The following is a 14,394-nucleotide window of genomic DNA, read 5'->3' on the forward strand; positions in this document are numbered from 1 at the left end:
ATTCTTCCACTGCAGGAACTCAGAAGGTCAGAGACAGTTCTTTTGATAACCAGCACCCAAAGCAGTGAGGTTTTCTAGACCAACATGAGCACTTTGATTTATATGTGAAACAGAAGAGGATTCCAGGCTTATACTTTAACTCCAGTAATATGCTGTGTGCACTAGGAAATATATGGCTGCATGTTGCAGCAACTGAGGCTTTTGGGTGAATCTGAACAGCAATTTTCATAGTGTTCATAAAATCAATAAAGAAGATAACAAAAACGTGGATGGAAAATGAGACAAGTGAATGAAAACATCCATGTGAGGAGCAATGCACAGCATCCTGAACAAGTATCTGGCAGTGCATTATAAAACATTTTAGACTGTTGGTAATAGATAAAAATGTTGCATCTGAAATGCCCTCTTAGCCCTCCCACCACACATACATTGTATAGTTAAGACTTGGACAAGCAAAATCCACATTAATTACACCAAGGCAAAGTGAAACAGAGCTACTCTTTAAAGTAAGTACACTTCTTGTTCAGGCTGTTAAAAACTGACAATGTGTTGTTGGGGTTTTAGAGGGACAATGGAGTTCTGAAACCAGACAACTAACTTTGATGTCTGAATTTGATTATTTTCCCAAGTTACTTCCCCCCCTTGTATTCAAATCACTACCTTGCCTAATATTAAAGTTATGGGGATCTTGTTACTGATTCCAAACAAAACAGTCAGACAGGATCCCTTTGAACTATCTCACAGCACTGTAAACCATGTCCTGACTGGCCTACCTATTGAAAAAAACCTGTTTAACTCAGTATCATTACAATCTTTTCTAACAAATGGATTCCCTGACAACCACAGTCATGTACAGAATTCTAGTTCTAAGCCCTCAAAACAGAGGGGGAGGGAGGCAGGGAGAAAGAAATCAGTGAGAATGTATTTATGTCAGATGAGGGAGATTTGCTGAATCGCACATCAAAGCAGGTGTAGGAGCAAAGCCTCTATCAGGTATTTTAAACACACAGTGGTACACCCAAAACATACAGAATTCAGTTCTGCATCCCAGACCAAAGCAGCCATGCTGAGGACAATGACTACAATGAACAATAGTGAAGCCCTCTAAGAGAAGGTTGCAATAGAAAAGAGATTTGAGATTAAATCCAGGAATGTCACATTTAATATTCGGAATTCTCTTAACTGAATCCTTCCCGCCTGGGCTATAAATTGAATCTTACCGTGGGTTAGCATGAGAAAGTGGGCTCATTTCTTTCTGATAGTGATGCTCCTGACTGATGGGCTATGGAAAACAAGAAATAACAGTGAGAATATAGCTTTGCAAATATTCTTTCAGGATGAGAAGTATGTAAGAGATCTTTTATAAGCATACATATTTTCAGCTTCTGATATAAGAGTTTTACAGTCTTTTTTCTTATCTGTGAAACTAAAAAAGGATATTCTGATCTTTACTGTGCAAAACTACAATTTAACAGATGATTCTCATCGAGGTGGAAATACCTATGAAATGAGGAGTTGGCAATATGGCCATTTTTCTACTGTCTGTGACTGTTGGGACAGTCAGAAAACTTCGGAGGGGGAGAGGTGGCAAAGTCTCGTCTGATAGAAAAATCTGGACTGTATGTGTACAGAAATCATGGTGCAGGGACTGTTGGAAGGACCTGAGCAGAACCAACCATTGTTAAGACTAGACCAAAGCTACCAGAGCTGGCAGGCATGGTTCCTCTTTACTCAGAAGCACTGCAATCTTAGCAGTCCCAAGTGAAGTTTGCTGAAGCCTGTGTGCTTCTCTATGGTACTGCCAGTTTAAAATCTGGATTACGCCGTTCATGAGCTGTATGGCTCTTCATAAAAAACACAATTTTCCAGATTTTTCAGAATTTACCAACCCATTGTAAGTCTGTGCCCCAAAGGCTTTAAAATACATCTGGTTTGTGCCATTAAAAAGTTATTAGCAAGAAGGATCAATATTCATAAACTAGTATCAAAATTCAGAAATACACAGTATATAGGTAGTGCCTCCAGAAGAGACCCCCCTGCCACTATCACTGTCACATACCTCTAAAGCAGTTCTAACCAAACCACCAAAGCAAATGCAAAAGTGAAAACCCAAGCATACATTAACAATACTTGTATAATTTAGTATGTGAAATGTTAAAAAAACCCCTTAGCATTATGAAAGTAATTGAGGGGGTTATTTTGTACATAATCAGTATCAAAATTAATACATTCTCATGGTTTCAGGAAGCAAAGAAGGATGCTGTAAAATATATGTTCAGGCTGAATGACATCCTAATTACTGCCAATATAAGCCACTGCCTGGTGGTGGATAGTGCAATTCCCAAATGATGGCTAGGGGAAAACTGAGAATGAGACAGAAAGTGAATCAGTCAGTGTCTATGAACTGGAATATCTGTCTAAATAATTTTTAGTCTCATTTCATAGTAAAGAATAGTCTGCCTCAGTTTTGCAATTTGACTTGATGTGAGCAGATCCCTCCAGGGGTTGTCAAACTGAGCTCTCAGTCGGAATAATTCTGGGTTTAAATATCACTCCTCTTGTCTGTCAGACTTCAGTTCTGCCAGAACATTTTTGTGTTAAGTGGCTTTTTTTTTTTTTTTTTTTTTTTTACTGAAACATCACACAAGAGGCCAGAAGAGCTTCGACAAATTAGGTATGAAACCTGGAAGTACTTTTTCAAATATTTTGCAGATCAAGGCTTATGTGACTGAATTTATATTTAGGAAGTTGCTTGGGGAACAAGTAATCTTTCTTGTCTGTGAGTACTCTTTACTCAGAAGACAGATCTTCGTGGTGAGAATATTTTGGAGTCTGCTAATGGAGAATTATGCCACTACAAGCTTTTAGAATGTATCAGTGAGCAATCTAGGTAGATGTTCCTTCTCCTTTGCATTTCTGACTGAGAATCAGGGGACATATGCAGGAAGACACCCTCAATTCTCTCATATAAGATCTTTCTCCAGAATATTATCCTGTATCTGAAGTGGTGTCTGAAATATGAAAACAGTTCTCCAAGAAACTGAATGGGCCAATTCCCTGACAGGGCAGGAAGGTCTCACTCGATCTCTAGAATAAAGCAAGGCATCTAAGAACTAAGTTGTAAGTTTTTCAATTTTTCTTGGCCAGTATGTATATACATGGGTATAAACTTCCCATTATACCCATTGTACTCTGCAGTATATAGATTAGTGTCATTCATATTGCTGCAAAACTAAGGAATTTCACAAACCTTAAGACTTAGCAAAAATTCAGGTAAGTGAAGGGGAAACAAAGCATTTTAAGATACTTAGTTCTGTATACACATATTATTGATTTGGACCTGTGCCCCACGCACATTTTACAAGGGTTTATACTCCTTCAAAGTAAATACATTTTAAAATAGAAGTTCTTCTTATTTAAAACTGATAGCTAGTCAAAGCTATTCCTTTTTGGCTGCCATAGTTTACAACAGCTGCTAAACAACTTACACTTCAACCATTTCTCCTGACAGCATATATTCAGTTCTTGGTAAACTACTGTAGGATATAAAGTACAGTTTTATAGTTGTTTAAAGGCATCTGTTCTAACTGCAACTTAACAAAATGATTGATCTATGAGCCTTTACATTCAAGAGAATGTAAAATTACTTAGATCCATTAGAGTCACTAACATCAGAATTTTCAATTAATCTGGAAATCAGGCTAAAAATGGCAAGTTATGAAAAAAAAAATGCACTGAAAATGTGTTTTGTATAATAAATACTACTTTGATGCATAACTTTGCTGTCCAATGTGATTATATCCTGCCCTGCCTTGCAAGACATCATAGCTATTTAAAACAGAAACACAAAAAACTGCCTTCTGGTGGTGCTGTTGCCATAGATTCCACTAAGGGACAAAAACAACTAAAATGAACGAAAATTCGGAATAAAAATACTTGATATCTATCTATGAAGGATGTCAGAGAAAGCAGTAGATCCTAGTGTTTTATATAATCAGAAAGATACAATTTTAAAAGACATGTAAGCACAAAAGTTTAATCATGACAAATTCAAACTGTTCTTAATTTCTCAAACTACAATATGGGAATTATTTCTATTTCTTTTCTATATACTCCAATGTTAAAATAATTTTTCATGAGTAACTGGAAGATGGGTACAGATATATAGAATTTTTTTCTGCTGTCTGTATATCTGATTTTGGAAGAAGAGATCATTTGCAAATTCTCTTGACTCAACTCAAATGATGATGGTACTAAAGGTAACTAACAATTTTAAAAAATGATTATTCTATACCTGTATTTTTTATATATTATAAATAAGGAATAAATATACATGGTAAAATTTGCAGGTGCAATGGTCTCACATGTAAGCAGTTTCCTTACCAACTGTAGTTTTATAAATTAAATTAGATATTTTAGATTTAGGTTACTTTTACATTTAATGTAGCTTTACTTTTTTTTTAATTTTTTTATTTTTTAAGATACTAGGTGTTTTCTACAGAACAATCCTGACTATTATTAAGCACCTCACTGCACTTGAAGTTTCTTTTAACTGAATCCCATGCAGATTTTTTCACTGTTTTGACAATTATATCAGACTAACTGGCCTACATTAACTTTTTTATTTCAGCTACTTGAATGCTGGCACAGCATCATTATTCTTGCAGTCTTCTGAAATGTTGTAAGCATATCAAGATATAGTAAAATTTAACACCAGGATACCAAAAATGCTCCCCACTACTCTTTTAAAAGCTTCTGTGTTAATACAACTTGGGGTGATTAAATTATCACCTTTCCTAATAAATGTCTATAGCCTTCTTATACACTAAAGGCCTAGAAAATGAGTTATCACTCACACATGAATACTCCAAATACTCCAATATTTTTCCAAATACTGGAACAGAGTTGCATCAGGCAGTGTTAAGCACAAAATTCCATACTTTAAAAAAACTTGTACCACATCTATGAATAGCTGCCACGTCAGCTATCTCAGAAAGAGCATATTAATTGAATTAATAGATACTTGTGGACTGACACTGTACTGGTACAGAGTGCCTTTGCATAAATGCAGAGGTTTACAGGTAGGGAGGACTACAGAAGTTGAATTTCAGCAGTCCTTGTAGCAAGGGACTAAATGATTAGTCCTTATCTTAAAAAGATTAGGTCTGCTTTCTAATTTCTCATCTGGAAAAGATGTTCTTACTACTAAATCTTAAAACCTCAATGCCTATCCTTCAAATTGCAAAGGAGAAACCTGTCAAGGCTGTATGTGTGAGACACACCAACACTCCAGTCAGCTGAATGAAATTTGAAAAACTTCTCCTCAAAGACAAATATGTTCCCTTTCACACTTGATTTATGCAGAGAAAGATGGCCAATAGATTTCCAATATGAAAAACTACAGCTATATGAAATTACAATTTAAATGACTAACCTATTATATCTAACCACTTTTTAGACTGATGCTATTAGTCTGAAGCTAAAGAAGCTGATCAAGGCAGTAAGATCCAAGAGCTGTCTGTGCAATCACATTGTGCTTCACTGAATACCGAAACAGTACATTTAATTTTAAAAGTACATTTTGTTTTAGTCCTGTATTTTGCATTAACTAAATCTGACGTGTCTAAATATTCTTATAGATTTCCTTATAATTAAAGTACTCAAAAATTAATGAGACTGCTGTTCTCTTTATTTCATTGAGTTCTGTTTGTCAAGTCTTGCAGAGTTACACCATGTTTGAATGTATTTAATGAGTACTCTGAAAACACATCAGAAATACGATGAAACCAACTGAATGTGTAATGCTGATGTATCTCAAATAGTTAAAACCAACTAATGTTTCTCTGATAACCTAGAAGGTATTACTCTCTAAACCATACAGAATTATTCACTTATTGATTTACCTCTTCATTTGAAACCTTCCTTTACCAGTGTACCACAAAGTTCCAATGCTCTGCTGATCATTCATTATGGGATGATGGCTAATACAGGCTCTACAGATTCCTGGAGGTAATTTGCATCCAACTTTTTAGGGCATTTACCCTACAATAGTTTACAGTGGGATAACACAGCAGGGTCTACTCTTTAAATGTTGGATCTGCCTCTGAGAGTTGGGTTTATGTGCTTGACTTGTTAAGTAAAAAGTATTTTGCTGAGATATAAATGGAGTATGAAGTTGTATAGTTCTATAGCAGCTCCTGCAAGTACCTTTATATAGTTGTTAAAATGTTATTCAGTGATTTCATACATTCAGTGCTCTTTGGTGGACTGAAATGAACACTCCTTATAATAGTACTATGCCTCAGAGCAGCTGTGTGTGATTTTGTACCACTTTATAGCAGGACAAATAATGATACAAGGAGTAAAATACAGAAGGATGACATAGTAAGTGCTCAGAACTACTGCAGATTTTTGCCTCTGTTCTCCTGCTTTAACTCTTTAAACAGCTACCTTTTCAGTAATGAGACTTAATCATTGTAACATGCAAGTATTTTCCATGACACTGTAACCAAGTTGCTGACTGGTTTATCTGGGTTTTTTTTCATTTTAGAAGTATTTTTTACTACTATATCACACACCTGCAGGTTGTCAGCCACTATTGTGACAAGCCCTACAGCCTGCATGATTATTCAGGATTCTAGGAAGGAAAATACATATATTAGTTTGCTCTTTGTCCATGATGGTACTACAGAACCTGTTGAAAGTGCATGCACTGATTAGTTCTAAACACCGTTCGTTTTGGTTTAAAAGCTACTCAAAGCAATTCTAATATTCAAGGCCTCTGAGTCTCAGAACTGATAGAAATTTTTAGAGAAAATACTGTGGTTTTAGACTTACTGGTGGGAAACAAGAGTTCCAGGTTGCTGTATCATCACTGCTTGTACTTATGCTAACATTGCAGTTGTCTATCTGGGATGCACTCAGCCCATGTGAGATCTCAGTATCCCTCAATTCTTCATTTTGTTGTCTCTTCATGCTAGCCAGCATCTGTAGTTCAGATGAGCTCAGTCTATTGGACTGGTAGCCTTCCCATTCATACTCCTATGAAATAAAATGAGAAAGTCAACAATACAGACAGGATCATGGAACAGAACATATGAATGAAACAGATACTCCTGGGAATCTCTTGGTGAATGTTCAAAAAGCTGCAACGCAAAAGGAGAAACAAAATGTTTAGTAGATAAGATTAGTTATCAGATTTCTGTTCAGCTATGAAGATCAAGCATATTCTTCCTTCCTGTAATTATCTGCAAATAACACAAACACTGTTGTGGACTGCACTTTGGATTCAGGATGTTTGATGAAGTTGCTGTTCCAATGCAATTAAAAACAAAAATAAAAGCAGGCTGTCAGAAAAAAACCCAGCAGCTAAAATTACTTAAGCACTAAATGAAATCTTGAAATAAACCAAATAGCACAGTTAACATAGTATCACAAACACCACATTCAGTTATTTGTCAAGCACAGCATAAAATGTCTTCTGAAAGCTACACATGTCAGCACTGTATTTTAAAAGATCTCTTGGTAACTGGCTAGCACATAGATCTTAAAATAAACATCACTCTATTTCATTTTTCTTTAAAATCATTGGCTGAAAATATTCCATAGGTTGAATTATTCAGGTCCACAGAGGTATGATGCATACAGCCCACACAAGATACTACACATTGGCTATTGATTTCCTTATTTTAAGGAAAAATAAAGATATGTATATATCCTAGATCTTCATGATTAGTATTTCACATGTAAAGTGCTGACTCTCACTAGAAAAACTACATGACCTCAGTGCTGAAAGAGGAGGTGATTTTCAGTGGCACACAGTGATTTTTTCTTTTTAGAAAGTTCCATATACCTTAATAAATATATATTTTCTGGGAATCAGAAAAGCACCACTGTCCATCTGATCCCCTTTTCTTGCTGGAATTCTTGTTTACCACCACTAAGTTTAAACCACCAGTATTTTATCTGTAAATTCCTATCAAAATAATTCTAATTTTTTTTTTCTCCTCAGCTTATTTCAAATTCTCATTGTGTTTTCTTTTCTTGCAATGGTCTCTGTAGTGTAACGAGGCAACCAGGTGCCCCTAATTGCCAGGGAGTGGGCATGAGCTTGTGTTAAGCCCACCTGTGCCTGATTAGGGCGGGCCCCAACTGCGCATGAGCAGGATTAGGGGGCCAATAAAAGGCCACCAGAGACTCCCCCTCCACAAGCTCATGTCCACTCCTTGGCAATTAGGGGTACCTGGTTGCCTTGTTACACTACAGGTCTCACCCAGAAATACCATACTAAGAAAGGAATAAAGATTAATGACAATTTTCTCAAACATTGTGTACAGTAAACTCCACACAATAAAGGAGAAATAGTTTGGACTATTTATTCTGTCACTTCAGATGACTATTACAAAAAGCCTCTTCACAAAATTTATATTGCTTAGCCAATTTTCAAGAGAGAATTTGAAAACTGAATTTGAGATTAAGTTCACTTTGTAATTTAGGAGAAACTTTTGTTGTAAATAGTAATTTCTCAGTACTTGTAAATTTGCTTAAAATTAATATTTCATTTAGTAATTAAAAGCTAATCTTGTTTTTTTGCATATCCTTCCCTTTCGTTTAAGCATTTTTAGTAAGTACGTAAAACTTTTGCTAGATTAACCTTTTGTTTAAAGAATTTTTTCATATTAATGACATTTACATTCTTCTAGGTTCAAACGATTTATTCAGAATTGTTTGAATGCAGTTATACGTGCAGAAAACTTTAATTACCAACTATCTACATGCTTGCAATATTACCCAGAGGGATGTACTTCTTTCTTAATTAAAAATATTTGAATTTAATAATAGAGAACTCTATTAAAACATGAATAAAACATTGCAAGCAACTGGGTCCTTAAAGAGTATTAAGTAATTAGCAAATCGATTGTAGGAAGAGTTAGTTAAGCATTTTTTTACTTTATGAGTCCTCCACATGAGCAGGTTGGAAGAACCTACTTCTCTGTAAACTCCCATGCTAATATTCTTTCACATGAAACTATCATTTCAAACATAATTCTTAAAAAAAAAAAAAAAAGAACATTGCTTCAAACCAGAAATAAAACAATTAAATACCCACAGCCAAAAAAAAAAAAAATTCCCATGTTGTCTCACTGTACTTAATAATAATTAATATGTCAGCACTTCTTTTCTTCTGACTCTGAAATTAACTATCACAAGGCAAAGGCCACACACATACAAAAAGCAACTCCACCTTTCAGTGAAGACATTGCTACACCATGGACTGCTAGAAGGAAGCCTGTAGGGCCTGCTGGTGAGGGATCACTGGGTGCTTGCTCTGTCCTTGCACTGTTTTTTCCCCATCTACTTCTGCCCACTGCTGGAGAGGATATATATCTATATATTAATATATAGTTAATACATTCAAAGTCTGACAATTTTACTTTATAATATTTCAGCCCAAACCTACTTTCTAACTCACATAGTTTCAAAATAATAAGTTGCTCGAGGACACCTCATTTTCTCGAGAAACCTCTGTGTTTTTGGATTATTTGGAGTACTATTTTGTGTGCCACAAAAACCTATGAAATCTACTTCCAACAGACTAAGCTTTGTAAATATTGTTATGATGAAACCAGACTATCTGTAAGAAAGATGTTTTATTTCTCACTTCATGCAAATATGTTTATCTAGTATAGCTTCTTTATAGAATCTAATAATGTACTTTCAAAGTAAAAAAAAAAAAAAATCACTAACCTGAGTCTGTGTTGTCAGGCATGAATTTTCTCTTGACATTTTCTTCAGAGATTTTTTATTGATGGATCTTTTTAATTGACCAGAAACTCCTTGATATCTTTCAGTTTTTTCAGATCCGTTTGAAATTACTTTAAAGAATTCAGATTTACTTCCAGTTGGAGAATGAGAAAGGGTAGGCTTTAAGCTTCTCTGTGAGCTTGCAGAATCTCTTGTTCTCTCAGTGGTACTCTGTGGTTTTGGTAAGATGGTCTCTTCAAAGTTATGCTCCTTGTCTCCCTTATTCTTCCAGTATTCATCTCTCCATGACATACTCTTTAATGGGATCTCTCCAGAAACTGCTGATTCAGATGTTCCTTCTCTGCTGTGGCAGATCTCAAAGTTCTCAGTACCCTGGATGAATTCATTGTTGTCATCCTAAATCCAGGAAACAAAGCAAGAAAGATGCCCATGTTTAGAACGCTGGTAACTTCCCAAACTTTTGTGTAGTCCATTTACATTTTAGGATGTACCTGAATTTCAAAGAAAGCTGTAATACAATGATCATGATAAACAATAATAGTGTGAAAACCTGTAACAATGTAGCTTATTTCAGCCAATAAGATTAACATTTTTTAAAGTACTGCACGAATAAATGGAATTTAGTCAGTGAAATACTCGGCCATATAAGTGCAATAGGAATCATGTTATGGTTGGGCTAAATAATTTGGTAATTTTGCAAAGATCCCTCAAACTGTGCTAACAGATACGAAGTCAGCATGTTCAACCATCAGGACTTCACCAGGATCCTCTGTCCAGTTCTTGAAATAAAATTTAAGTAATCTAAAGTAGAGCAATTTAAATAGTAACTGTGCACCCAGACTACCAGTATAAAGCTGAATTCAAGAAGCAACACAGAATGTATCTGTACGAGGAAGAAAATGAATTTGGGCAAAATATGACTGCTAAGTAATTTTTTCATTCAGTGACTTCTTTCACATGAAAGAAAGGCTTAACCATGAATTACTAATATCTTAGTTAGACTGAGAAAAAAAAACTTGATAATTTGTTAGCTTGTTGAATATGTTTATTGTAATTATCTTCTAGCTTTGTAAGTCTAATGCACCTCCAGTCGCAGTGCTGATCCTATTTACTGCAGTCTGTATCCAAAGATACTGAGTGAAACAAAGGCTGTTCCCTAGCACACTTCTGGCACATAGACAAAACAAAGTTTTAATTTATATCACCTCCTAAGTCTTTTTAAAGAAGATAAGGATGTTTTACCAGTCACTTGTGTGTCAGCCTTCTAGACTGGTCATTAACATTGTGCCTTATAAGCAGGAGCACTTGGCTACTGCTTTCTTCCACTTAGACACAGAAACCTGACAAGACCAAATCGTCCTCTAGGTATATGTGGAAAAGATGATTTATAATCCCAGTCTAGCCTGGAGATACAATCTCAACCTAGGAGTTTTAGGATGAAGACTACTTTATTGAGAATTATATGTACAAAGTGGCCTACCTCTTCACTGCTGTCTAATCCTTCAAAGTTATCTTCAATTTGAGTTTTCCCAGGTACTCCATTAATGTCTTGATTCAAATCCAAAGGGAAAATGCTACATTCTGGTGACGTATTTGGAGACTTCCCACGAGGAGCTGATCGAGGCCTTGATGAAAATGTGAAAATCTCTTTATTATCCACTTGGTGAGCATCTGTTTCATTGCTGTAGTGTTCAACAGAGGCATTCTGTGGTGAGGTAAAGCTGTGACAGGTTGAATCTTCAATAGCTACAAACTGCTCACTCCTATCCAACTGAATCTTCTCAGTGAAACTTTCTGGGAAATCCCATTCATCTAAAACATATAATGCTTATTTTAATGCCAAATACATTAATCATGTTTTACCTTGATCACAGTCTTTTTTTCTCTGGAAGTAAGAAATAAGCAAAATAAGTTTTTCTAATATAGAAATATTCTGCTTATCAGGTTTATACAGTTGGAAGAGGGAGGAGGATGCAATGAGAAAGATCTGTCTGCTTTCGAAGTGAGGTAAGGTTAATCAAAACATTTCTTGATCACAGCTCAAAACAATCCATAGGCTATGACATGCCACATGCAAACCTGCAATTTCAAAATCTGAAACTGTTTAGCTGTTAAAGATTTGAAACTGTTTAACTGATTTTCTTTCTAGGAAAACAATTTTATTTAAGTTGGCTATTTATCTCTTTCCGTGGGCATTTTTTATGGGTGACATTTAAAGAAAAATAATCACATGCAGTTGTAGGAAAGTTCATATTACAGTATGCTTTTTCTTCATTGCTGAAATTCTACACTTTCTTTTATGTACAGAACTTACAGCTTAAATCTCAGTTTCCAACTACAGCTCTGATGAAAAATGGTGTGACATGAAAAATGTATGAAGATATCTGTTTCACCAAGCTTCCCTGAATACAGGCAGTACTAATCTGCCAATTTTAAAACAAAACAATAAACTACAGAAATGGATTTAAAGATTGAGTGCACCAGATAAACATGAAAAAGCCATTTTTATACTCTGATTGTTAACTTATATTTTACTGTTTGGAATGATGATATAGAAAAAAAATGTCTATTTGATTGATTAAAACAAATCTCAAATAGCATCTGAGAAAAGGAGAATTGCTCAAGTATGCAATACTCCCTTATCTTCATTAAAGGTACTGTGGTGTGGATAATTCACTAAATCTTGAAACTTTCTGGCTCCATAAAACAAAGTTACCATGAACCATATTAAAAAAGGCTCAATAAAAATACTAAAGATGTACTAATAAAGTAGCACTGCAACAATAAAACACTTTCAGTCACAGAAGACAGTAAGTTTACTACAGTGTTCTTCGCTTAGTTCTGTTAAAGTTAATTATCACTTCAGGCAGATTCACCAGCTTTGGGGGGAAAAAATAAGTCTGAATCACCATAAATAAAAGCAAAAGAAGAATGAGAATGCCAGGAGAAATCTCTGTCTTGTTACCAGATTGCTGTGATTTTTTTCCAGTTTATTGTTCACAACCTAAAAAGTAGGAACCAGTGAAAAGAGGGATTTAACACATCTTGTACATTCATGGTTTGCACCTTCTTGTTTCAGAAACTATTTCTTAGTCTTTACATGAAGACCAGCTAAAGTTAGACAAAGTTTTTCAAGTAAATTCTTTTCACACTAGATAATCATGTTGGTCTAAAACAATCCAGTAGATTACATTTATTGTACATAAAAGAAGTCCATTTTAAAAATATACAGAAATCTCACCTTCCTTTTAATTAATAAAAGACTTTAAGGTGGATATGTAAGTAATGCTTTTTATTCTACAAATATTTTGGACGACTCTTTCCAAGAGCCTCAAGAAATAAATAAGACTATTCAAAACTTTTAAGAACCACCCTTCATTTTGTAAACCAAATGGCCTTTTGTTCTGATCAGTAACTATAAGTTTTCAAAGGAGGATACTAGATTAGAATATTCCTGTCTTTGATCACTCAAGATGGTGTCATGCTCTTCTAATAACATATTTTTTTTAGTCAGGTAATTAGAATTACCTGTGGCAGGTTGTACATGAATAAAACAAGTGAAACCATAAGAAAAAACCTAAATTCCTGTCTGCACATCTCCAATATTAGCCACGAACTCACATTCCACTGTTTTTATGCTTTCACTATATATTAATGTCTACATAACCTGCAATTCTGAAGTAATCCCCCTTACAAAAATGAAACAAAAGAGAGATCTCATTAACTTTTCACATGAAGCTGAACACAATATTAGGATGGTTTGAGTACAAAGATCCACTTGATTTTGTGACCTAACGATTAAAAAATTATCTTGCTCTAAATCAGTATTTTCTGATACCTAATCATTTGCCCATCAGGAAACTAGCCCCCCAAGCTTTCAAGTGCTGTGAATAGCTTTGATCCTGGTGAGCTGCCACATCTGTAATTTCAAAAAGTGCTGTGCAGAAATGTCACAAAAATGTTGCTTATCCACAAACTTCAATTGGCAGGAGAGCTTTCCTGTATATAAAGAGACCTTTTACCCAACTACCCTGGGTGCTAAGTCTGAAACACTCCTAACTCAAATTTTTCCAAGGCAAGGACATTAAAATTTCATCTTGATGCATTTTTCAGAACAACAAATATCCTCAGGACCTCCTGAGCTAAGAAATATTTTGAGTATTTTACAGTTTTTCCTATCTCAACACTCTGCAGTCTTCTGACCAGTTTGGCACCCAGCCTTCTGTACTTTGCTTTAGCCATGTTTTACTAGATTTCAGTGGTAGTGCCTTGCTCAAGATATGTGGCATACACTTCTTTAGTATTCAGAAGGCTTTTTCCCCCATTATGAAATCAGACTTGACATGTATCATGCTGTCTTTACAGTTTTCAAATATGCACTAATAGCTCAGACTGTGGTAATGAGCTCTCTACGGTACGGTTATACATTTAGTGTTCAACCTACTTCATGAGAATCTGGTAATTTTTATGCACACAGGACTGTGAATGACTAGAGGGGAGTGGATTAATTTTTATTAGAGCCTACTGACTTAACAACCAACTTCCTTAACAGCCTCACCTGCCTATTCTAATTCTACAGAACGGAAATTCTAATTGTTGATGCTTAATCACAGACAAAATTTCATAATA

At 35.1% G+C, this 14,394-nt stretch overlaps 1 protein-coding gene across 1 annotated transcript in view; it reads right to left on the bottom strand.

Moving 5' to 3' along the window:
* C12H3orf67 (chromosome 12 C3orf67 homolog) overlaps nucleotides 1–14,394 on the bottom strand; it is a 49,735-nt gene that overhangs the window by 11,625 nt on the left and 23,716 nt on the right. Inside the window, exons 12-15 of the mRNA XM_030458523.1 lie at nucleotides 11,246–11,577; nucleotides 9,748–10,161; nucleotides 6,838–7,041; nucleotides 1,221–1,282 (exon numbers count right to left, since the gene is read on the bottom strand). Coding sequence (XP_030314383.1) covers nucleotides 1,221–1,282; nucleotides 6,838–7,041; nucleotides 9,748–10,161; nucleotides 11,246–11,577 — 1,012 coding nt within the window. The remainder of the gene's footprint in view (nucleotides 1–1,220; nucleotides 1,283–6,837; nucleotides 7,042–9,747; nucleotides 10,162–11,245; nucleotides 11,578–14,394) is intronic.

This window comes from Calypte anna, chromosome 12 (assembly GCF_003957555.1).
Source record: "Calypte anna isolate BGI_N300 chromosome 12, bCalAnn1_v1.p, whole genome shotgun sequence".
Taxonomy (NCBI): domain Eukaryota; kingdom Metazoa; phylum Chordata; class Aves; order Apodiformes; family Trochilidae; genus Calypte; species Calypte anna.